The 19,200-nt window shown below is 35.9% G+C and overlaps 1 protein-coding gene across 1 annotated transcript in view; it reads right to left on the bottom strand.

Moving 5' to 3' along the window:
- Positions 1-19,200, bottom strand: part of KCNH8 (potassium voltage-gated channel subfamily H member 8) — a 176,613-nt gene that overhangs the window by 93,631 nt on the left and 63,782 nt on the right. Inside the window, exon 3 of the mRNA XM_005421715.2 lies at positions 12,136-12,267. Coding sequence (XP_005421772.1) covers positions 12,136-12,267 — 132 coding nt within the window. The remainder of the gene's footprint in view (positions 1-12,135; positions 12,268-19,200) is intronic.

Below are 19,200 nucleotides of genomic sequence, written 5' to 3' on the forward strand. Positions count from 1 at the left end.
TGGAGTAGTAACCAGAAATGGCAAAAAAGATTTTATAGTTGTTATTAGAAGTGAAAAAAAATTAATTTATTGTAAACATAAGATGCCATCAGAGCACATGTCAGTAGCTTATAAATAAGTGAATGACATTTGTGAATTCTCTTACTGTCTGGTCTCCCAATGCCTTCAGGAAAGGAATCAATCCCGAGCCTTGGCAAACTACATTGCTCAGGTGTGCATCTACATGTGTGTGATTATTTTCTGTAACTTCCCTCTCTTCTTGTCATACTCAGTTCACAGCTCACTATTCTGGAAGAGACAGCTCATTTTTCATAAACTTCCATCTGTTTCTCTCTGGTTCTTCGAAAATTTGGGTACCTGACAGACTGATTTTTTTATTTTTTCCATGGCTGATCTTAGAAAAAAAGATCCAAGAATACAATCAAGCATAAGCAGAAAGTCACTTTAATACAACTGGCTTATTTTTGCCCCATGCTTAAAATCAAAAGGACCTTTCATCTCTCCAAATGCAATGAGAAATATTGTTCTAGAAAAATCCCAAATTTAGGGGTCTATTTCCTGGTGCTTCTACACACCCCTTCCTGTGTAATGGTAATCCCCTCCCCAAGACAGCTCCTAAAAAGGATGCTTGCAATTTAGTCCTATCTCCCCTCTATCAGAAAAGTGGTAATATATTTTTAAACTCTTACTGCTGTCCTTCTGGTTGTTCTTTCAAATGAACATAGGTATGGTACCACATACAATTGGTATGACAATTACAAAATATTTTCTAAGAAGAGAAAATAACAGAACACCTCTTTTCTAAGCTTAACATTAGCCTCCTAACAGTCTTCTTACAATCTTGTGAAGGAGGTTGCAGTAAAAGAAAGCACATCCAGGCACAAATGTCTTTGTAACTCTTGCTTTTCTTGTGTTCTTATAAGAACATGAGGCTTCAATCATCCATTTGAGGTTAATGGAAAGAAGAGGCATAACTCTTTTCTTATCCCTTTGGAAAAAAACCAAAAGATCCACTTCTTAGGTGTAAATCAGAAATATAAACCCTGACAACTTCTGACAAGCTTTCATAGGTATATGCTGCCCTAGCAATGCAGAAGAACTGGAAAGTCAGCTTAACTGACTAAATTGGCACCAAATGTATATCTTCTCTCCTTCTAAGCAGTTCATTGAATCCTAGAATAATTTAGATGGTAAAGACCCTTAGGATCATCAATTTGCAATCACTAATTGTGACCTCCACCACTAAACCATGTCCCCAAGTGGAACTCTGATGCATCTTTCAAATACTTACAGGTGTGGTGACTCAACCACTTCCCTAGGCAGCTTGTTCCAAGCTTGATAACACTTTTGGTGAAGAATTATTTCCTAAAATCAGAATAGTCCCAGCACAGCATTAGATAGACTCCAGAATTCTTTATGATTTATAATGATCTCATTCTCCAGGTAAAGTCTGAAACATTTATAGAATCATAGAATCATGGAATGGTTTGGGTTGGAAGAGACGTTAAAGATTACCTAGTTCCAACATTCCTGCCATGGCCAGGGACACCCCCTGCTAGACTCAGTTGCTCAAAGCCCCATCAGCCTGACCTTGGACACTTGCAGGAATGGAGCATTCACCACTTCTCTGTTCCAGTTCTCAGCTGTTCCAGTGCCTCCCCACTCTCTTAGTGAAGACTGAGTAACCCTGATATGACCCAGAAGCACTATGCTCACTCCATAGCAGACAACCTGTGGCATGAGACAGACCATGAAATGCATTTTTTTCCAAATACCAAAATGAACTAACCTGCTCTGGCCAGAAAGTTTGCACTTTATTTACAAAAATCTCGGCCTTGGTAATTTTTCCTCATTCTTCAGAGCATTTGTTTGTATAATTTCATAATAACTGCTCTCACTTTTCTCATTTGTGCATTAATTAAAACCACTACCTACAGTTCCCTCTGGTGTGATACATACCAAACATACTCTTGTATGGAAACATCGTCCAGTCTGATCATGGGTCATTACCCATGATTTTGTACTGAAAATTTTCAATACAAGTGTGCATGGACAAAAAATAGAAAATTAAGATCTAGCATTTCATTCATGTGATGCCGGAAAATGCAAGAGATTTGCCCACGTTTACCTAAAACATAGAGAATGAATAAAAGAAACCTGCACCTCTCAAATTTAACCAGAACACAATATCCTGGCAGAATGTGAATGAAGTAGAGGGATGATGTAAAGTAGCCTGGGATTGTAGTTATGGAAAGACATGCACAAATGAGCAACTTTACTCAGAGATGGTATTTCTACCAACAACCAGTGTGACAGGCTTATCCTAAAGGCTGTGAAGCTGCAGACCTGCATCTCTAAGCAGTATTTCTGCAATATGGTGTCCAGGGAAAGACAAATTCACCACTAGGGACAGGACTGTGACTCTTTGCTGCTTTTTTCTATTTTCGCAGGAATTTTAGCTCCATGCTCAAAATTAAATTCCAGCCCCAACTATTTGATTGCCACCACTGTCCTGTTTGCTTGGCAGGTAGGGTTGCTAGGCTTAGGGTAAGATTGATTCAGGCACACTGACTGTCCTCTTCAAAGAGTGTAAATGTGACCATCTGAAGTCATGGTGTGCAACCCTGACTGGACAAGAGTGGGAAAGTTAGTATAGACAGAGATCTCTTTAAATACTTTGCACAAAGAGTCCTGAAGAAAAACAGCGAGTTCCAGATTTACACAAACTCTATAGTAGGTGTTCTCTGTGAAAATTCTAAATTTTAGGTTTCTTTAGCAGTGTGGTGTACACCTTTATAAATATATTCCATAAAATAATGAGAATGGTTCATTTTAGCTATTTTGAGAGCTAAGCCGGGAGTATGAGGAATAAGTTTTTATTTTACTAGCATTTTACTCAAAGGACTAGGTAAATTGGCATAGTAGATAAGAACTTGTCATTTATTTCATTGTTTACAAAATTGAAGTCAATAATGAGATGAAACAGCAAGTAATGCCAACTCCTACCTAAGAAAATTTATCATAGAAATAGCATCATTTTGAGTGTGTAAACTAGATTTGAACAATAACACCAACAACAGAGTAGAACAGGACAAATGGACTCCATTGCCAAAAGGTATCCAGATACAGACAGACTTGAAGAAATCCATGATGCTGCTCCATGCTGCATCCATGCTGCTCACTGGAAGGAGCACTATGAAAATGCATAGTAACCAGGTTAATGCTGTGATTTTTAATACTGGTTGGTCCCTTCCCTGCTCAAGACACAGTGGTATATCGTCATACCTGTGTTATCTCTCCCGCTGCTCTATTCTGAAATCAGGCAGGGAAATAAACCTCCCCCACTACCTTTCCTGTGTATATCTTTATGCTGTCACAACCACAAAGCCCAGTCACGCAGAGAGATGTTTTTATCTGGAATATCTTACAAGTACTGAATTGTTCCCTTTTGAACCTGGGTTCAGTGAATGATTTGTTAAAGAATTTGTCCATCATTTATTCATCTTACAACTCTATTTATAAAAGGCTTCCTGTAAGAAGTGCAATAAAGTTCTTTTTGTCCTTTTAACACATGTCTTGGGAAACGCTCATCACTTGCATCATAAGGTAAGGAATACCACAACAGAAAGTGTCATCTTTGAAAAGGCCCCCACAAATAAGCCATGTGCAATAAAATATATATAATAATGTCTGCAGGAAACACAATGGTTTAAAACATATCCAGTATGATTGACACAAAACATGTTTCATAGGCAGTCCTCAAGAAAAACAAACCACCAAAGAAATTCTGAAGGACACAACTGGTGTAAAGCAACTTTGAATGAAAACGAAAAAAACCTCTAAAACCAGATTATATGGAAAGCTGGTTTAATTTTTTTCTAGTCTTTTAAAAAATCTAGAAAAAAATTCAGTGATTATTCAGGGGACAGCACACCAGCAGTTGCCAATAAACAGAAAACTGATGAAAGCCTTCTTTGGTGTTAATGACAGAATAAAAGCACTACCATGGGCAAGAGGCTGCAGGAGTTCTGTTGGTTGCATGAAACATTCTCACTGTCAACAACAAGGAACAATTCACAAAACTCTCCACTGTATGATGGATCCAGGCTAGTCTGTAGCTGCTTTTCTAATTCTGTTAACTGATTAATTGATTCAATAAGAAGATGTACTTAACACACATACCAGCTATACCCTGTAAACATTATTACAGAACATTTTTTAAAGGGGCAATTTTTACACAGAACCAACAGTATGATTATCATAATTTTAGTATTATGCCTTCAGAGCAAATTCACTTTGAACAGAAAAAGAAGCAATTTTATACATTACTATTAATGTATTTATGAATTAGGAAGACTTTCAAACAGCTTATGGGATAAAAATCCTTAACCACATTTTGGTCTGCTGATTCTTCCACTATGAAGAAAAAAAGGTCTGAGGAAAGAGACACACAAAGCCAAAAGAAAGGTTCTTTCTCCTCTTCCATTTTAGTGATTGATGGTAGTATACAATTAAGTAAATAAACAAATTTTCCTTTTTAGATGCCTGTATTTGGGTCTATCTTATAAAAATCATAAAAAGAATTAGGAAAAAAATTCCAAAAGACATAACTTTCTTTAACTGATTCCAATAGGCTGAATTTCAGCAGAAGAAGTCTGAAAGTGAATTACTTTAAACTATTTTCTCATTTATTAATACTGCTGCCAGAAGTTACAGAACTTTTGTAATGAAGTAAAATATTCCAGCTCAAAAATAATTCTGTAAAAATAGTTTATTTGCCAGTTTCTACTGTTACTACTCTATGATTGTCTCACAAATTGTCATTTTTTATCATCAAATTTGAGACATGTCTATTGATTCAACTGAAGTGAGTGGTCATATATTGCTTTTACAGATAAAATGTAGCATTGAATTTACAGCTGGGTCACCACTCCCAGCTGTTTTTAGTGACTGTTTTTTCCAGGAATAGTTTGCATTTCCCCCAGAAAATTCCCACAAAGCTCATGAGACAATGATATGCTCACATATCATTATGAACAAAAATGTAACTGGAATAATAGAATATTTGAAATATTTTTCAAGAACCCCTAGAACTGAAATAATGCCAACTATTTAAGTCATCAAGAAACTTTTCCTTCTCTTCAGCAAGTGTTAATATCTCTTCCTCTGCAAGTGTGTAGTATTTAAAGACACAATATCATGGAACCTGAGGATTTTCTCTTTTCCTTTAATTCCATAAAATTTAATAATGTATTTTATCTATTGATATTTTTCCTCCTTTTTTATATTCAGGAAAAGGTTATCATAATTTCAAAGTCATTAATTGCAGAAATAAGAAAAAAAAATTGCAGATGATTATGTTAAAGTACACCTTTCTTACTCAAGTGAAAATAGTAACATGTACCTGAAAAATTTCTATCTTGTAATGAAAGCATATCTTTTGGAAATGAAGACTTGTATTCTTAATAGATTTATGTAAGATATAGAACCAGATAAATCCCCCATAAAAATGTTTAGTGATCCATGGAACTTGCCCTGAGTTAAAACAGCAGGGGGAGGGGGAATAGATTTTTTAAAAAATAGTTTTTAAACTTAAGAAATATGTAAATTCAAAATCTTATGATGTCTGTGTATATGTTCCATGTGGCCATATAAAGACCCAGAAAGTTTCTCTGATTATCCCTCAAGGAATGATATGCTCAGCCTCTGACAGTGACAGGCCCTAAGCCCAGCCTGTTTTACAATTTTAAGTACAGAATTTAGGAGGGATAGTTGTAAATCCATCTGTTCTACAGCTATGCAAAACTCAGTTGCAAGAGATCTTACCTGCTGTGTCTGTACAGAACCTCAGAATTGCTCTGAGGAGCTGCAGCATGAACTACATGCCCTATAACTCCAATTACAGTTAAATTTTGCAAATGGCCCAAGGCCTTCTAAATGTGTTTCTGAACACAAAGTACACATGAAATATGCATTCTAGTCCTCATGGTTCCTTAATAAAGTGCAAGATACCAGGCTGTGTCTAGGCCAGTAAAAATCTTTAAAGATCTTTCTCCCTTTTCAGATTTTCGTTTTTCCCACAGAAATAAGAAAGGTTGTAGATTATATAGGAAGGTTGTAAACTGTCTGACTCATTTAAAAATCACCTACCACACACACACTGCTCTGAAAAGTGCTTCAGCAACATGTGTACTGAAGATATTCCCTGTTTCTTCCACGCTTTCTCTTGTCTGTCTTACATGGCTGAGTTTTCAAACTTTAAAAGGAGTGTCTGAAGATACTTTTCAACAATCTGTCAGCAAAATGAAAAACAAAACAAAACAGAAACCCAAACAAACAACTTCTCCCTTCTCCCCCACCTTGATAACCTTGTTTTCTAAGGAAAATCTGGAAGCAATGACGTAAATTTATCTAGGAACTGCTGAACTTTTTGGTTGCTAATGTATATATTCTCTCAACCTTCCAGAATACCCCAGAATAGTCTGCTGCTCTGCGTTTGCTCAAGAATCAGACTTTGCTTGTCTTTTTTCTCATTTTCATTCTACACATATCACAAAAGACACTTTTCCCTCAGCTCCAGAACATGCCCCGTGTCTCTCTGGGAGCTGCTGGAATGGAGCTGCCACTTGCATTTAACACTCGGTGCAAGGCTAAAGCAAGAGCTACAAAGATTGATATGTCTCTAAAGGTTCAAGGCTCACATAAAACTTATTTGCTTGGATAAGAAGGAGAAAAGGTGAGAGGGAGAGCACCTACGTGCTCACACATGCCAAAAGGAACAGGGAGAGAAAGGCAGCTCTCTTTTTGCCCCCTAATTATTTAAACTATAGTCCACAGACCAGGAGGAAAGGAGTTTTTCTTTAATGATGGCAGAAGAGATTCAGACCCTTCTTACTTTGTTGGTGAGCCAGGAGCAAAGACATTCTAGGGGGGATGTAACTGAGTCATTGCAGAATAAAGGTTTCCTCAATATGTTCTTCCTTTGGGGCAGTGGGAATATGGGGGCAAAACTCTGCTTCTATCCCATCTCCTCCCTTGATTGAACTGCATGGTGCTTGTGCATCCCGAAACAATTTTAACTGCTTTGGTTATTGCAAGTCTAGGTGACTGTATGGTTATGTTTCCCATCCCAACATACTGCCTCCTGACAGGTATAAGAAGCTTTAAAATGAAAAATTGTCTCCTGAATATTCACTGCAGTAGCTTGAGCAATCATGAAGTAGCTGAGACAGTAATTAAGCAGAATAAATCAAAGTGCACATTGCAGAATTTCTTACAAGAGACCGGTACTGCTCCAAATAGACATTTTCAACATAAAAAATCTGGAATGTAAAATGTTTGGCACATGGTATTTCACTTCTGGCACACTGAAAAGAACAACTCCTCCCTCAAACAAATGATGCATAATCAAAATAAATCTGTCTCCTCAGAAATTCATATGGACCTAAGGATTACTAAGAAGCCAGAAAAAGCCAGACAGTTGAACCATAACATGCAGCTTAGTTTAATCTGTTGTGGCAGAAGGTGTAGTCCAACTTTTAATTCATATTATTTCAAGAGTGAAGGCATCTTTACTAACAGGCAGACCAATCTAAAACACAAAATTCTGTGTAAGAAAAGCCTTTTTTTTTTTTAATGCATTGTGAAGAGTCAAACACTGGAACAGTCTGCCCAGATAAGTTGTGGAGTTTCCATCCTTCATGCTTTGGGCACATATCTGTGTGTGTTGCTGAGTAATCCATTCAATCTGACCCTGCTTTGAGAAGGGCACATTGGACCAGATAATCTCCAGACATTCCCACCTCAAATATTGTGTGATTCTGTGGTTACTATATATTATACACATTTTTATAATAATTCCGGAATAAAGTTGAGAAAATCCATCCTAAAGTAATTGCTTTCAAACAAAGAGTTCAAAATTTTCATAATACAAAAACAACAACAAAAAAAAAGCAAATAGATTACCAATATCTTTGTGAAATGAGTCAAATTAATCAGAGGAATTTTAGCACTGACTATAGCAGTGGAACCCTGCATCTATGTAATCTAAATTATTCCACATTACATACAGATTAGAGGTCTAAAAATAATCACAGAATAATTTAATTTCTTATTTTCCTACCTGGATTCCTGTATTTCCACTAAATTCCTGCATATGTTCTAGTGTCATATGCAGAAATGAAGCACTGACCAAGCTATGCCTCGCTAGAGTCCAGATTTGGAGAACAGAATTTTCAGTTTAATCACTTTTCCTCCTAAAGGACAGTGGAACGTCAAACCAAAAAGTAGTTCATTGTAAATTAGGATGTTAAAATAAAACTCCCGTAAATCCACTTAAGAAACAGTTTATTTAAAAAAAAAAAACAAACAAGCAAATAAGCCTTTTCCTGTATATTGAAAAGACCATCAGCTTGCTTAAAGTGCACAATTTTAGGAAAAAAAGGTGGCAAGTTGCTTTTCAACAGCAAAATGGTTACAGATATTGTTAAGCAGCTGGAAAGCAGAGCATATTTCTACAGGAAACTTACAGGTAGGGCAAACATGTATTGTTGAAGGCAAATTAGCAATACTGAAAACCTGAAGTCTTTAAGGATATTGTCAAATTGACTTAAAAACCAAACCCAAACCAAACCAAAGAAGTGTGAAAGTTGCTGACTTTCACAGGAGTTCTTAAAGACTGTCAGACTTCTCAAGCATGTTTTTTTTCCATTTTTCTTATGTGAAAGTCTTAGAACAAAGTCTGCTTCTCCCATTGGTTGACAGAGCTCTTTTCACTGGAAGCGTTTATAGAGAGAAGAAAACCAGGAAAAAAACCCTGTTAAATTTGTATTTAGAATGACACATTCAAAAGAAAAGGTCACAGATGACATTTGACATTTGGGCTGGGTAAAAGAAAATAAGGCAAAAAAGTGGACTTTTGCAAGGCACACTGGCACAAAGGAGCAACTGAAGTTGTGTGAACAGACGAGATAAAATTGATAAGAAAATGTCTGCAGAAAATCAGACAGCACTGGCTCCTGAGATTTGCAAAAGTAAATACACAATGCACAAGAAGAAAGAGGCCATAAAATCAGAAGATAAAGTTCAGGAAGATGTCATTGTAAAAGCACAAGGAGAACAAGATTTTACAAAAGAAACAGGTGATATCAAAAGTAGGAAAGACCTGAGGAAGTTGGAGTCTGGAGAAGGCTTTTGGAGGCACAACCAGTGAAAGTGTGCTACCACAAAGTGCTGGTGGGATGTCAAAGGGGCAGATTTAAGAGAAAAGGAACATGAAAGAATTTTGTTAAATAAGTTTTCTAAGGAGTTTAGAAATTAAAGTGAGATGGAATATAACTATTAATGATCCATAAAATTATAAAAGTCAGTTCTGAGCAGAAAACAGAAGAGAGCAACTGAAACAAAAACATTGCTAAAGGGGCCTTGCATGGGCAGGATAGTTTCACACTGAGAATGTTTTTGTCTAGGTTCTCCTTCCATGCACAGTCTAATCTCAAGAGATATGCTAAAAAGGCAATAGAAAACTGTGCATGATGGCAATTACCTTGTAGCAATAGTTCAGTTTCAACAAGTTTAAAAATTATTTGATTTTTGAAAGGAAAAATTCAGTAATCTTTGAAAAAGTAAATCAATCTGTAAGCATTAAAAAGGTTTTTTCATACATCCAAAAAAAAAAAAAAAAGCAACAAACTCAAGCTTTTGTTAATCCAAGGTGCATCGTACATTCCTGATAGTAACTGTGGTCTAAGTAAAGAAGCACCAATTACTTCTAGAAGTTAAACATTCTGAAATTTCAGGTACTGAATGAATTGCACAGATTGTACTGGGAATTATTTTTTGAAAATAATGAGATGATATTCACCACTGGAGGATTAGTAAATCACTCTGCAGAGGAAGAAGTTTAATGTTATTTGAAAAGACCTGGTGTACCTCTACATTTATTTTTATGTAGTCAGGTGGATATACACAACATTAAAATGTTGAACTTAAAAAGAAAATTTGAATAAATGGTTAAATTCTGTTTGTTTTCTCACTCTAGTTAATAAAATGCAATAATTGCCAAGGCTCCACACTAAGTGCTACCTTTTCCTTCCACGATGCTAATAACAGAAAATGACTGTCATGGTTTTAAAATTATTATGAAGTGACAGAACAACCAAGTTTCAGGATGATACTCCAAAGAATACGTCATGGAAGAAAGCCAAGGGTCCATATTCATTCTTGTGGAATTGAATGGGCATTTCCCGGCGTGATGTAGCCCTGCACAAGTGCATTTCTGTGTCAGCACTTAGCAGAGTTGTATTAATTTGTAAACATGCTACAGGAAACAGGAGTTAAAATCTGCTTAGATTTATAATGTGATATGAAACCACGTCAAAGACCATCTTAATCCATCCTAAAATAAGCACGCTACAAAATGTTCATCAGATAAACAATAGCTGTCATTTTGCAAGTAATCAGCAACATACCTATTTCAAGTCATCCCTGGCATACTTGATGTGATTTCTCACTGAGTCTATCCCAAAAATTTGCATCACTTGTAAGTAAATCATTAGCCTTTAGAGCACAGATGTTCTTACAATCTCTCTCCTACATAGTTCCATGTATCAGGTTTTAAGAAATTACTTTCCTAAAACTTTTATAAGAGTAAGGTTTTCTGAGGCTTAAGGAGAAACAAGATGATAAAATATTTTTCATACTTTTATTTTTCTACTTCAAGAGATAGCAATTGGTTGAAATTGAATGTAAGGAAAAGCAGTAAAATGTACTCGTGTACTACTTCAAAACCATTTTTCAGTCTTCCAGCTTTGAAACTTTCAAATATATTCATTGCAAAAAGTGTAGGATGAAAAATTCCTCCCCCAGAAAACCTTCTAATACTCAGAGCGTGAAAATATTTGTCCAAACATACACAAGAGGCAGACATCGAAAGCATAAGTATTAATCAGCGCAAGAACGCATAATATTTTACAGTTTAAAGTACTAAAATTTCATAAAAGAATACTGAATCACACACCTCTGTAACTGAAATATAACTTTTTTGTTGATAAATGAACATTTAAAACCTAAAAAAGTTTAATAATAATTGTTCCCCTACTTTAGGAATCCACGAGGAGTAAATGTGTTCTAAGGGCCATAGCTATGTAGTTTTTGAGATGCAGAGATCAATGGCTATCGTGGGGTGAAAAACCTAAATAGGTCCCAGAGTAGTACCAGGTTGGAAAACTCAACACCAATGGTGTTTTAAAGAATTCTGAGACACACTCTTGGTGTCTACAGAGAAACTCTTTCTAAGCAGTACCTTAGAGGCTGAAAAATTACAAAACTAAAGAATTGGTCCATTATACCTTTACAAAATGCAAATCTGGAATAAGTTCACTGCCTTTGATGCACAACTCACTGCTCACTGCATAGCCGTCATTCCCCTACACTGACTTTGTGTCAGCAAAATTTAGTGACTCTTAATTACACTATACAGTCAAAGTTATTTTATGGCAGTTGTGAGCCATTACCATAGGACAGTTTTCCAAATTCATGGAACAGAATCTTTGCAGTGTTTCCTTTCAGAAGCAAACAAAAGAGAGAAATTATTTCTTATATTATTGGAAAACTCTGATGATATAATAAGTCTTATAACTTAAAGTGTAATGAAAATGAGATGACACAAGAAAATATATGCTTACCAATAGGCAAAATAATTTCTAAAGCTGTTTTAAATTCTGCTTATTGAAAAACATGAAAAAAGACATTCATTTACTCTCAGCCATGCTGAAATCAAATTCATAGATGGAACTTTTGTAAAGATCCAAAGCTTCTCCAAAATACCAAAATATACTTCTGTAAATCCAGAAAGTAAATACATTAAATCATGGTACATAAAAGCAATTTTAATTTTTAGGAAAAAATACTCTGTCTCCTAAATTCTATGCTTACAGAACCTGCAGCAGTATGTAAATAATAAAAAACCCAAACAGATTATTTATCATTCCATGACATATATAAATTTCTTCTTTGGAAAAAACTAGGAGGTCTCTATATTGAATAGTGTACATGTGAGAGGTTGCTCATGCAGGTGTAATTCTTAAAAACATACAAATGTTGGTTCTTATCAATTTTTTTGCAATTCTCACAAACCTTCCTTTTTGTCTTCTGCGGCAATCTTCACTTTTGTGTCTGTTATGTCTTTGAAGGAGGCCAGAAAGAGTACCACATCTCCTTTTTCATTTTTTATAGGAACAATATCCAGTAAGCACCAGAATGAAGACCCTGCAAGGATAAAGAATGAATTTAATTCAAACAGCTGTCTTTTAGCAGAGAGAGGGGGGAAAAAAAGTGAACTGCTTATTTAGGAGGTCAGTAGTCAGGGAATCACAGATGTTCAGCTCATGTAAATCACTTTGCATCACTGGTTGAAGCTCTGTAATACTGCTTTCTCCAGACACAAGACATTAATTTAAATGCAAAATTTATCTACAGGGATCATTAATAGCGTTTAATGAAGCTGCTTACTCCTCTGAAACCACGCTTTCCTTTGAACTCGCCACTGATGTTGCTTATTTCCTGGAATAGCTTTCACTTTGTTAACTTGGCATCTGAAGCATTCATGTCTGCTATAGAACCATCCTACCTTAATCATCTGACTTGATACTCATTAAAACCTCTTGACAGAAGACCTGCTAGTCAGAGCATCATTTCACTAATTCAAAGATATTTAAATTAATCAGATATCAGACTTAGAATAGAAACAATCTCATTGCACAGTGAAATATATACCACACATAATCTCTAAATTAATATCAGCTTCACTGTCATAATGTTCACCTTCTTAAGACTGAAGGGCAAAACTGAGTTTGACAATATTTTTCATTATTGTCAACTCTTCTCTGTCCACACCCGCTACATAATGATGCAGTTTATAATAAATTCTTACTCTTTGCGAAGATATGTTGTTCAATTCCAATGAAATAATTCATAAATTTTCTATCAGCACAACTTGGAAGAAGAAAATATTTAATGCCAAGATGCAAACATCCTAGATCCCACTCCCATCCATTCTGGGGTAACTCAGCCCAGTACCAGACTTTTGTCTCTTTCAGGTTTTAGGTTTCAATGCTAACTACTTCCACCCACCATCAGCCCACAAATATTGTTTATAAGACATATAAGTGTTACTAGAGAGTTTAAAATTTATTTTTGTACATCTTTACGCTAGTACGTGTCACAATGTACTATTTTTAGCGTTCATTTACAAACAAAAGTCTACTTAAATTCAGAAAAAGAAACAGGACTGGCTCCCTGGACCACTGCTGTCCCAGCTGACTACTGCCAAATGATCAGCTGAGCTTTGGAGGGCTCCTTGGGCACAGCAAGCAGACTAGCCACTTTCTGCTGTTCTGTCTTCTGAAGTTTCCAGTTTTGAAAAAGAACTGGGCACAGGAAGATCACAGTTAAGTTTTATAATTTAGATTTTCAAGTGGAAGTTCCCTGGCTACCTTTTGAACGCTGTAGATGAGCATGATAGGTGAAAGAGCAGCTTTTCTTTTGAAGGACCACAACACTTAAAGGTAAAAATATTTGCTTCAAAGGAAATTCATCTGGCCCTCTGTGCCCCAATCAAACTTCTCAAGAGTTACACAGGCACCTTTGAGACTAACGTTACTAGTTCAGCAATCTAGCAGCACTTCCACTTAAGTTATTTAAAAAAGGGACATGGAGAAATTGGAACAAGAGAAAGAAAAGCTGGAGGACAGAAAAACCTGCGGAGAGAAGCAGACTTGCTTTGTGTTGGGTTTAAATATTCTTATTTTGAAGACAAAGCAAGGGAAGATTCACTTTTAAAAGAAGGTAAAACATGTCAGAATCAGAAGCAAGACATTTCTATTGTTCTTTCCCTTACTTTGATTCTCCATTCTCCTTTTTTTTTTTTTTACAGATTTGACTCTATTAAAAATTCTGGGAAAAACTGCTCAGTAGCATTACTGGCAGAAATGTTTTTGAGCGTCACACTGTCCCAATCTGAAGTGGTCCTTTCAAGAAGAAGAAGCATTAAGAAACTTTACTGCTTAAAAATAGAAACCTAAGTCTTTACAAAATACCATCATAACTTCTAAACTGGCCAAACTCCTACTGGCAAAATTACTTTCTACCCAGCTGCATTCTACCAGTAGTTTCAGTGGGCAAGAAGTCTCTCTCAACTCCTTCTTCTAAGCACCACCAAGAGGGCCAATGGTCTTTTAAGAAGATGTTTCTATCTCCTCCAGAAGTGGAAGTATATCTTGCTCTTTTCAATTGTTACATGTCTTTTCTACACACACACACACACATACATACACATTAGCCATTAAGGCCTGAAAGAAAGTTGCAGGTATCAGGCATTTCAAGAAAACCTAACTCAGTTAGAGTAATATTGTCTGAAATGGTAATTTGTAGGTTTAAGGGAGTTATTACAACTCCCTTAAAGTTATTATAGTTAATCATTAGAGACAAATCTATTTAATAACTAATGGTTTCATGCATTGTCTCTTTTGTATAATCAAAATACAGTTGAATTCTTTAGAGGTTTGTTAGTCACCAGTGTTCACTAGTCACTGAAATTGTCCTACATCCTGTCATCATTTAGTTTCTCTCAATCATATTTTCTTTTGTTTTCTTTTCTCATTCTCTTTCTCTGTACATATATCTGAAAATATTTTGACTAAGCAAAGCAAACATGTATAAAATATGGTGTGTGCCACTAAAGAAAACACGCATCCAATACATGCACAGGCTACTTCTCTCCTGAATCAGGAGTTCCAGGCTAATACCCTGTGTGGTGGGCTGTCAGTTCTGGCTGTATTTACACACTGAATCTTTAGAAGTTCTAAATCTGAGCTGGTGGGTTTGGTGGATTTTTTTTCTGTGTTTTAATTTTATTTGTTTTTTCTGCCTTTTCTCTGAAAGGAGCAAATGAATATGAAGTTGTTTTTAGACTGGGTGAGATGATCTGTTTTAGGTCAGGACTAGGTCAATATAAAGTTGCACTCTGTCAAGAACTGAAGAGCTCTCTTTCACTATTGAGGAGCATCCTCGGAAAAATAAACTGCAATGCAATCTGTTACATAGCTTTTACTGAAAGCCAGCATCACATAATTCTATAAACCAAAAGCAGAACTTTCTTCACATCAAAAAAAGTAGTGCCCTATTTTGTTACAGTCCTTTTGAATGCACTCGTCTGTGAGACAGATATTCCTTCCCTGCTTCAGATGATGCATACAAAGGTTTTCTGTATTGTCAAGAGTTGCCTATCAAAGAAATTTCTTTTGGAGGTTTATTTATATACAGACTATTTTTATTGCTTCTAGCCACCACTCTTGGAGAAAGAGCCTAATCTTTCTCTTGCATTATGAAGGGTCAAAATATATTTTAATATCCTCAAGGCTTATATAAGCACATCACAGGGAAGGAGAAAAGAAACCAAATGAAGCATAATCTTATCACAAGGCAATTTGGCTATAGTCCACCTTTTATATATCCAAAAATAGAGAGTGCTTTATGGTCACTCTCTCAACCACCCTTTCTACCTTTCCTTGTTTTGACAGCTAGAAGTCTGTCCTCAGACTGAAATCAAAACAAGGGTCAACATACCACAGCATTTAAAAGGGAGATTTTATACAAAACTGTGTCATTAGAATGCCAGTAGCCTTCAAAACCAGGCACTCTTTTCACTAGAAAATAAAGCCTGCTGGAACCATGGGACAGACTGAGACCATTAGCTCGGTTGATGAGCTGTGTGCACTCACCGTATGATAAAGGTTATCTGTAGTCATGCCCACCCCAGACAGAGACCATTGAAATACTCACAACAGAAATATCTTTGGTGGATATTTGGGTATTGCAGAGGTTTCATAATAAAGATATGATGTGGGATGATGGTCTGCAAAGTTTACGTAATTCTTTAACAAAATAAATAAACTCTACACCCATCTTGTTAAAATTTTACTTCATACTTTTTAAGCAATACAAATATCTAAGAAATACTTGGAATGAGTGCAACTCATGCCAAGCTATGGATTCCTTTTGCCCTTGACAGACTGGGAGTAGTTTTGTCCAGTAGTTTTGTCCAGAAAAGCTTAAGGCTTCCTTTTACTTTTTGACTGGTGTAGTTATATTCACTTCCAGACCCTCAATTTCTCAGGACTTTTCTTGCCACACTGCTCTCCAGAGGGACACTGAGGCACTTTATGCTGTCCCTTCCATCATCAAGGGTCAGAAATAGGAAACACAGAAATTTCTGTGATCTATTTTCACTTCTCTGTGGCACAAGGAAGAGGGATCAAGCTCTTTTGAGAAGCTCTGAATCGGTGCATAACACATCAAATTAACCAAATGCAATGGTTCCTAGACTGAGAGCCCAAGTGTCTGAAGATAAAAAGAAAGTTTAAATGGTTTGCATACTAGATATAAAAGTCTTGTGGCACAAAATAGCTTTTCAAGGAATAATTATATATATGCATAAGAGGGCAGAATTAGCCTTCACAAACCATCATAAATCCAGAATATTTCTTTTTGTTTAAGTAGGTGACTTAGTAAACTAAATGTTCTTGTAGGGAGATGCAAATCAAGCCTTAAAGAAAACTAATAACATACATCACCCTATTTTAGGGATTTATGAAGAAGATAAAAATATTTTCATGTAGATAGCTGTAATAACTTGTCAACAAGATTGATGCTCAATCCTCAGCATTACAATCCTCAGTGTCTCATTTGCGGTTACTAATTATTAGCAAAATAAACCTGCATCATAACATCAGAGATATCTGAGCCTGATCATTTCCACTTTTCCACCACAGAAAGTGCGCACTTCAAGACTGGCAGACTGGGATACCAAAAACTTTGTCTGAGGAAACCAAACTCTCTATTTCATCATCTTACCCAAAAATTCCCAGCCTCACTGATAACACGTCACTTTGAAAGTTAAGTGTTTTTGACAATATGTCAACATTTTGTTGAGGAGAGCAAAGTGAAAAGAAAACAATGCTTAAAAAAATGGCAACTGGACTGAACAGGAAAGGAAATGAGCTGCAAGAAAACTATAGCTATACATTCAAGTACTTTCTCTTTTGTAAATATCATAACTTTGACTATGATCAATTAATACCACTAATGAAAAGTTCTGCTGCTTTAAGCAAATTATCACCTCATTCTTCTCCATTGTCCCTGGGAAAATAAAATTTATAAGTTAACAAAATCTAAAATTTTTTTCTTGAATTCTGCTACTGAAGGTGCCAGTTTATCCGCTACACCTAGTGACTTTCTTTGGTCAGAAAAAATTACAAAATTAAGAACTCATGTGGGCTATGATGAAACTGACTTACATGGGAACAGATGGTTGTGTTAGATTTTCATACAAGTGGCAAAGAAGACTCAAGAACTTGTTTCCCCTACTTCTGTGTGACCACCAGATCTCATTTGTATCCTGAAAGTCTCCTTACAAGTTTTAACAATCAATGTAAATATATTCCAAAATGGATTTGTAATCCATTAATGCATCCAAAATGGATCTTTTCCAAAATTTATTTACATCTCAAAGTGGAATACAGTTGTGTCCCAAGAATTTGATAGATGAAAGATGATAGTAAGATACTGTAATAACAAAGCAAAAATTGTATTTCAGTATGAATAAGTAGGGAATCAATAATCCTATGGAGTTGATTTAAAACTTGTTAAAAATAGCTCCCCAATCCTCTATATACCCCATGGAGTACCATGTGCAATTATTCTAATCTATTACATCTCATCAGAGATACACAAACCCATACTTCCATGTCTTCCCAGCCTTTTCTGTGCCCAGCTTCAACCTGTGCTCTGTCCCTTCTGCTGCCAGGTAATCCAGTGCCTCATATGTCATATGTCTTATACTGCCCAGCACGTCCAACTTTCTCTGCCATCTCTGTCATGATGGAGAGATGAAAAGAGGGAAAAGATGCCCTAAGAGAAGACCCTTTTCAACACAGCCATCTCCTATCCTTGCCTCTCCTGCAAACTTCCAGTGTTAAGCAGAGAGAAACTTAATTCACAACCCCAAAGTTTCTGTTTGTCACTTTTTGGACACAGACTGTCAGTGTTATGGCAGCTCCTAGTTTGAGTGCACGTCTTTTCCAGCCTTAGTGGAACAGTCTCTGCATGCAACAGCTAGTACAGTCTGCAGTGAATGCTTTATACAAACTGATTTATGAGCTCCAGCACATCTACATTTCAGCTTTGTTTACTCAGCTTTCTGGTCTTTCCTTGTATAGCTCCACTACCTTCCCTAATTAATAAAACCATTTCAAAATCCTCTAGTTACCCAGAGTTTCCTTGAACAAAAGCAGAGAACTAAGCAATGCCTTTTAATGCCTCGTGAGATAATTATCCTTAAGTGTACCGCTTTCTTTTTGTCTGCCCTAATTTCCTTTTCCTATCTCCATCCAGAGTAGAAAAGAAAATGACATTTAGGGAGATAAGTACTTCCCTGATGTAATACATTTACTGGGCTGCAGTTATGACAATTAGCAAAACACACGGGATTATCTAAAAGCTAAGTCAGTGAGATGCATTCTGTTTAAATGCAAAGAGCTTCAGGGCAGACTCATAAACATTATCAGTTTGCAACTTACTTTCCCTCCCTCTCCAATGATAATTACTTTGTCATAGTTATATTAGTACAGGGCATTCAGCATTTGTCAACTAACTCCTGGGAAAATACTAATCGAGACAATATACTTACATAAACAAATATACAACATCTATGGCTAAAATGAAAAATAACCCAACCAAACAAAAGCAGCAGAAACCAAAACAAAATAGAGTTTCTTCAATATCTTTATAAAAATTGCTTCAAAAATAGTCAGGCTCAATCCTTCTTCATCAGTTTAGTCTTTACTTAATTGCTTTCACTGAAGCAATTTCCAAATAAGCCAAATTTTCTTTCCATTGAATACTGTATTTTTGAAATCTATTATTAAAACTGTGTTTATAACCTATGATCCTTATTCCTTTTTGACTTTCAGGGTCAACAGGTAGATATAAAGACAGCAGTAAATATGATTTCTCAGCCTACTGAGGGATGCACTCCTGAAAAGAAGGCAAGAAAAATTTTTTAAAACAAGATGATCATATACATTATGTATGTCTGGATATATATTTGTATATATATTCATATATATATATATTCATATATAT

This window comes from Geospiza fortis, unplaced genomic scaffold (genome assembly GCF_000277835.1).
Source record: "Geospiza fortis unplaced genomic scaffold, GeoFor_1.0 scaffold95, whole genome shotgun sequence".
Taxonomy (NCBI): Eukaryota; Metazoa; Chordata; class Aves; order Passeriformes; family Thraupidae; genus Geospiza; species Geospiza fortis.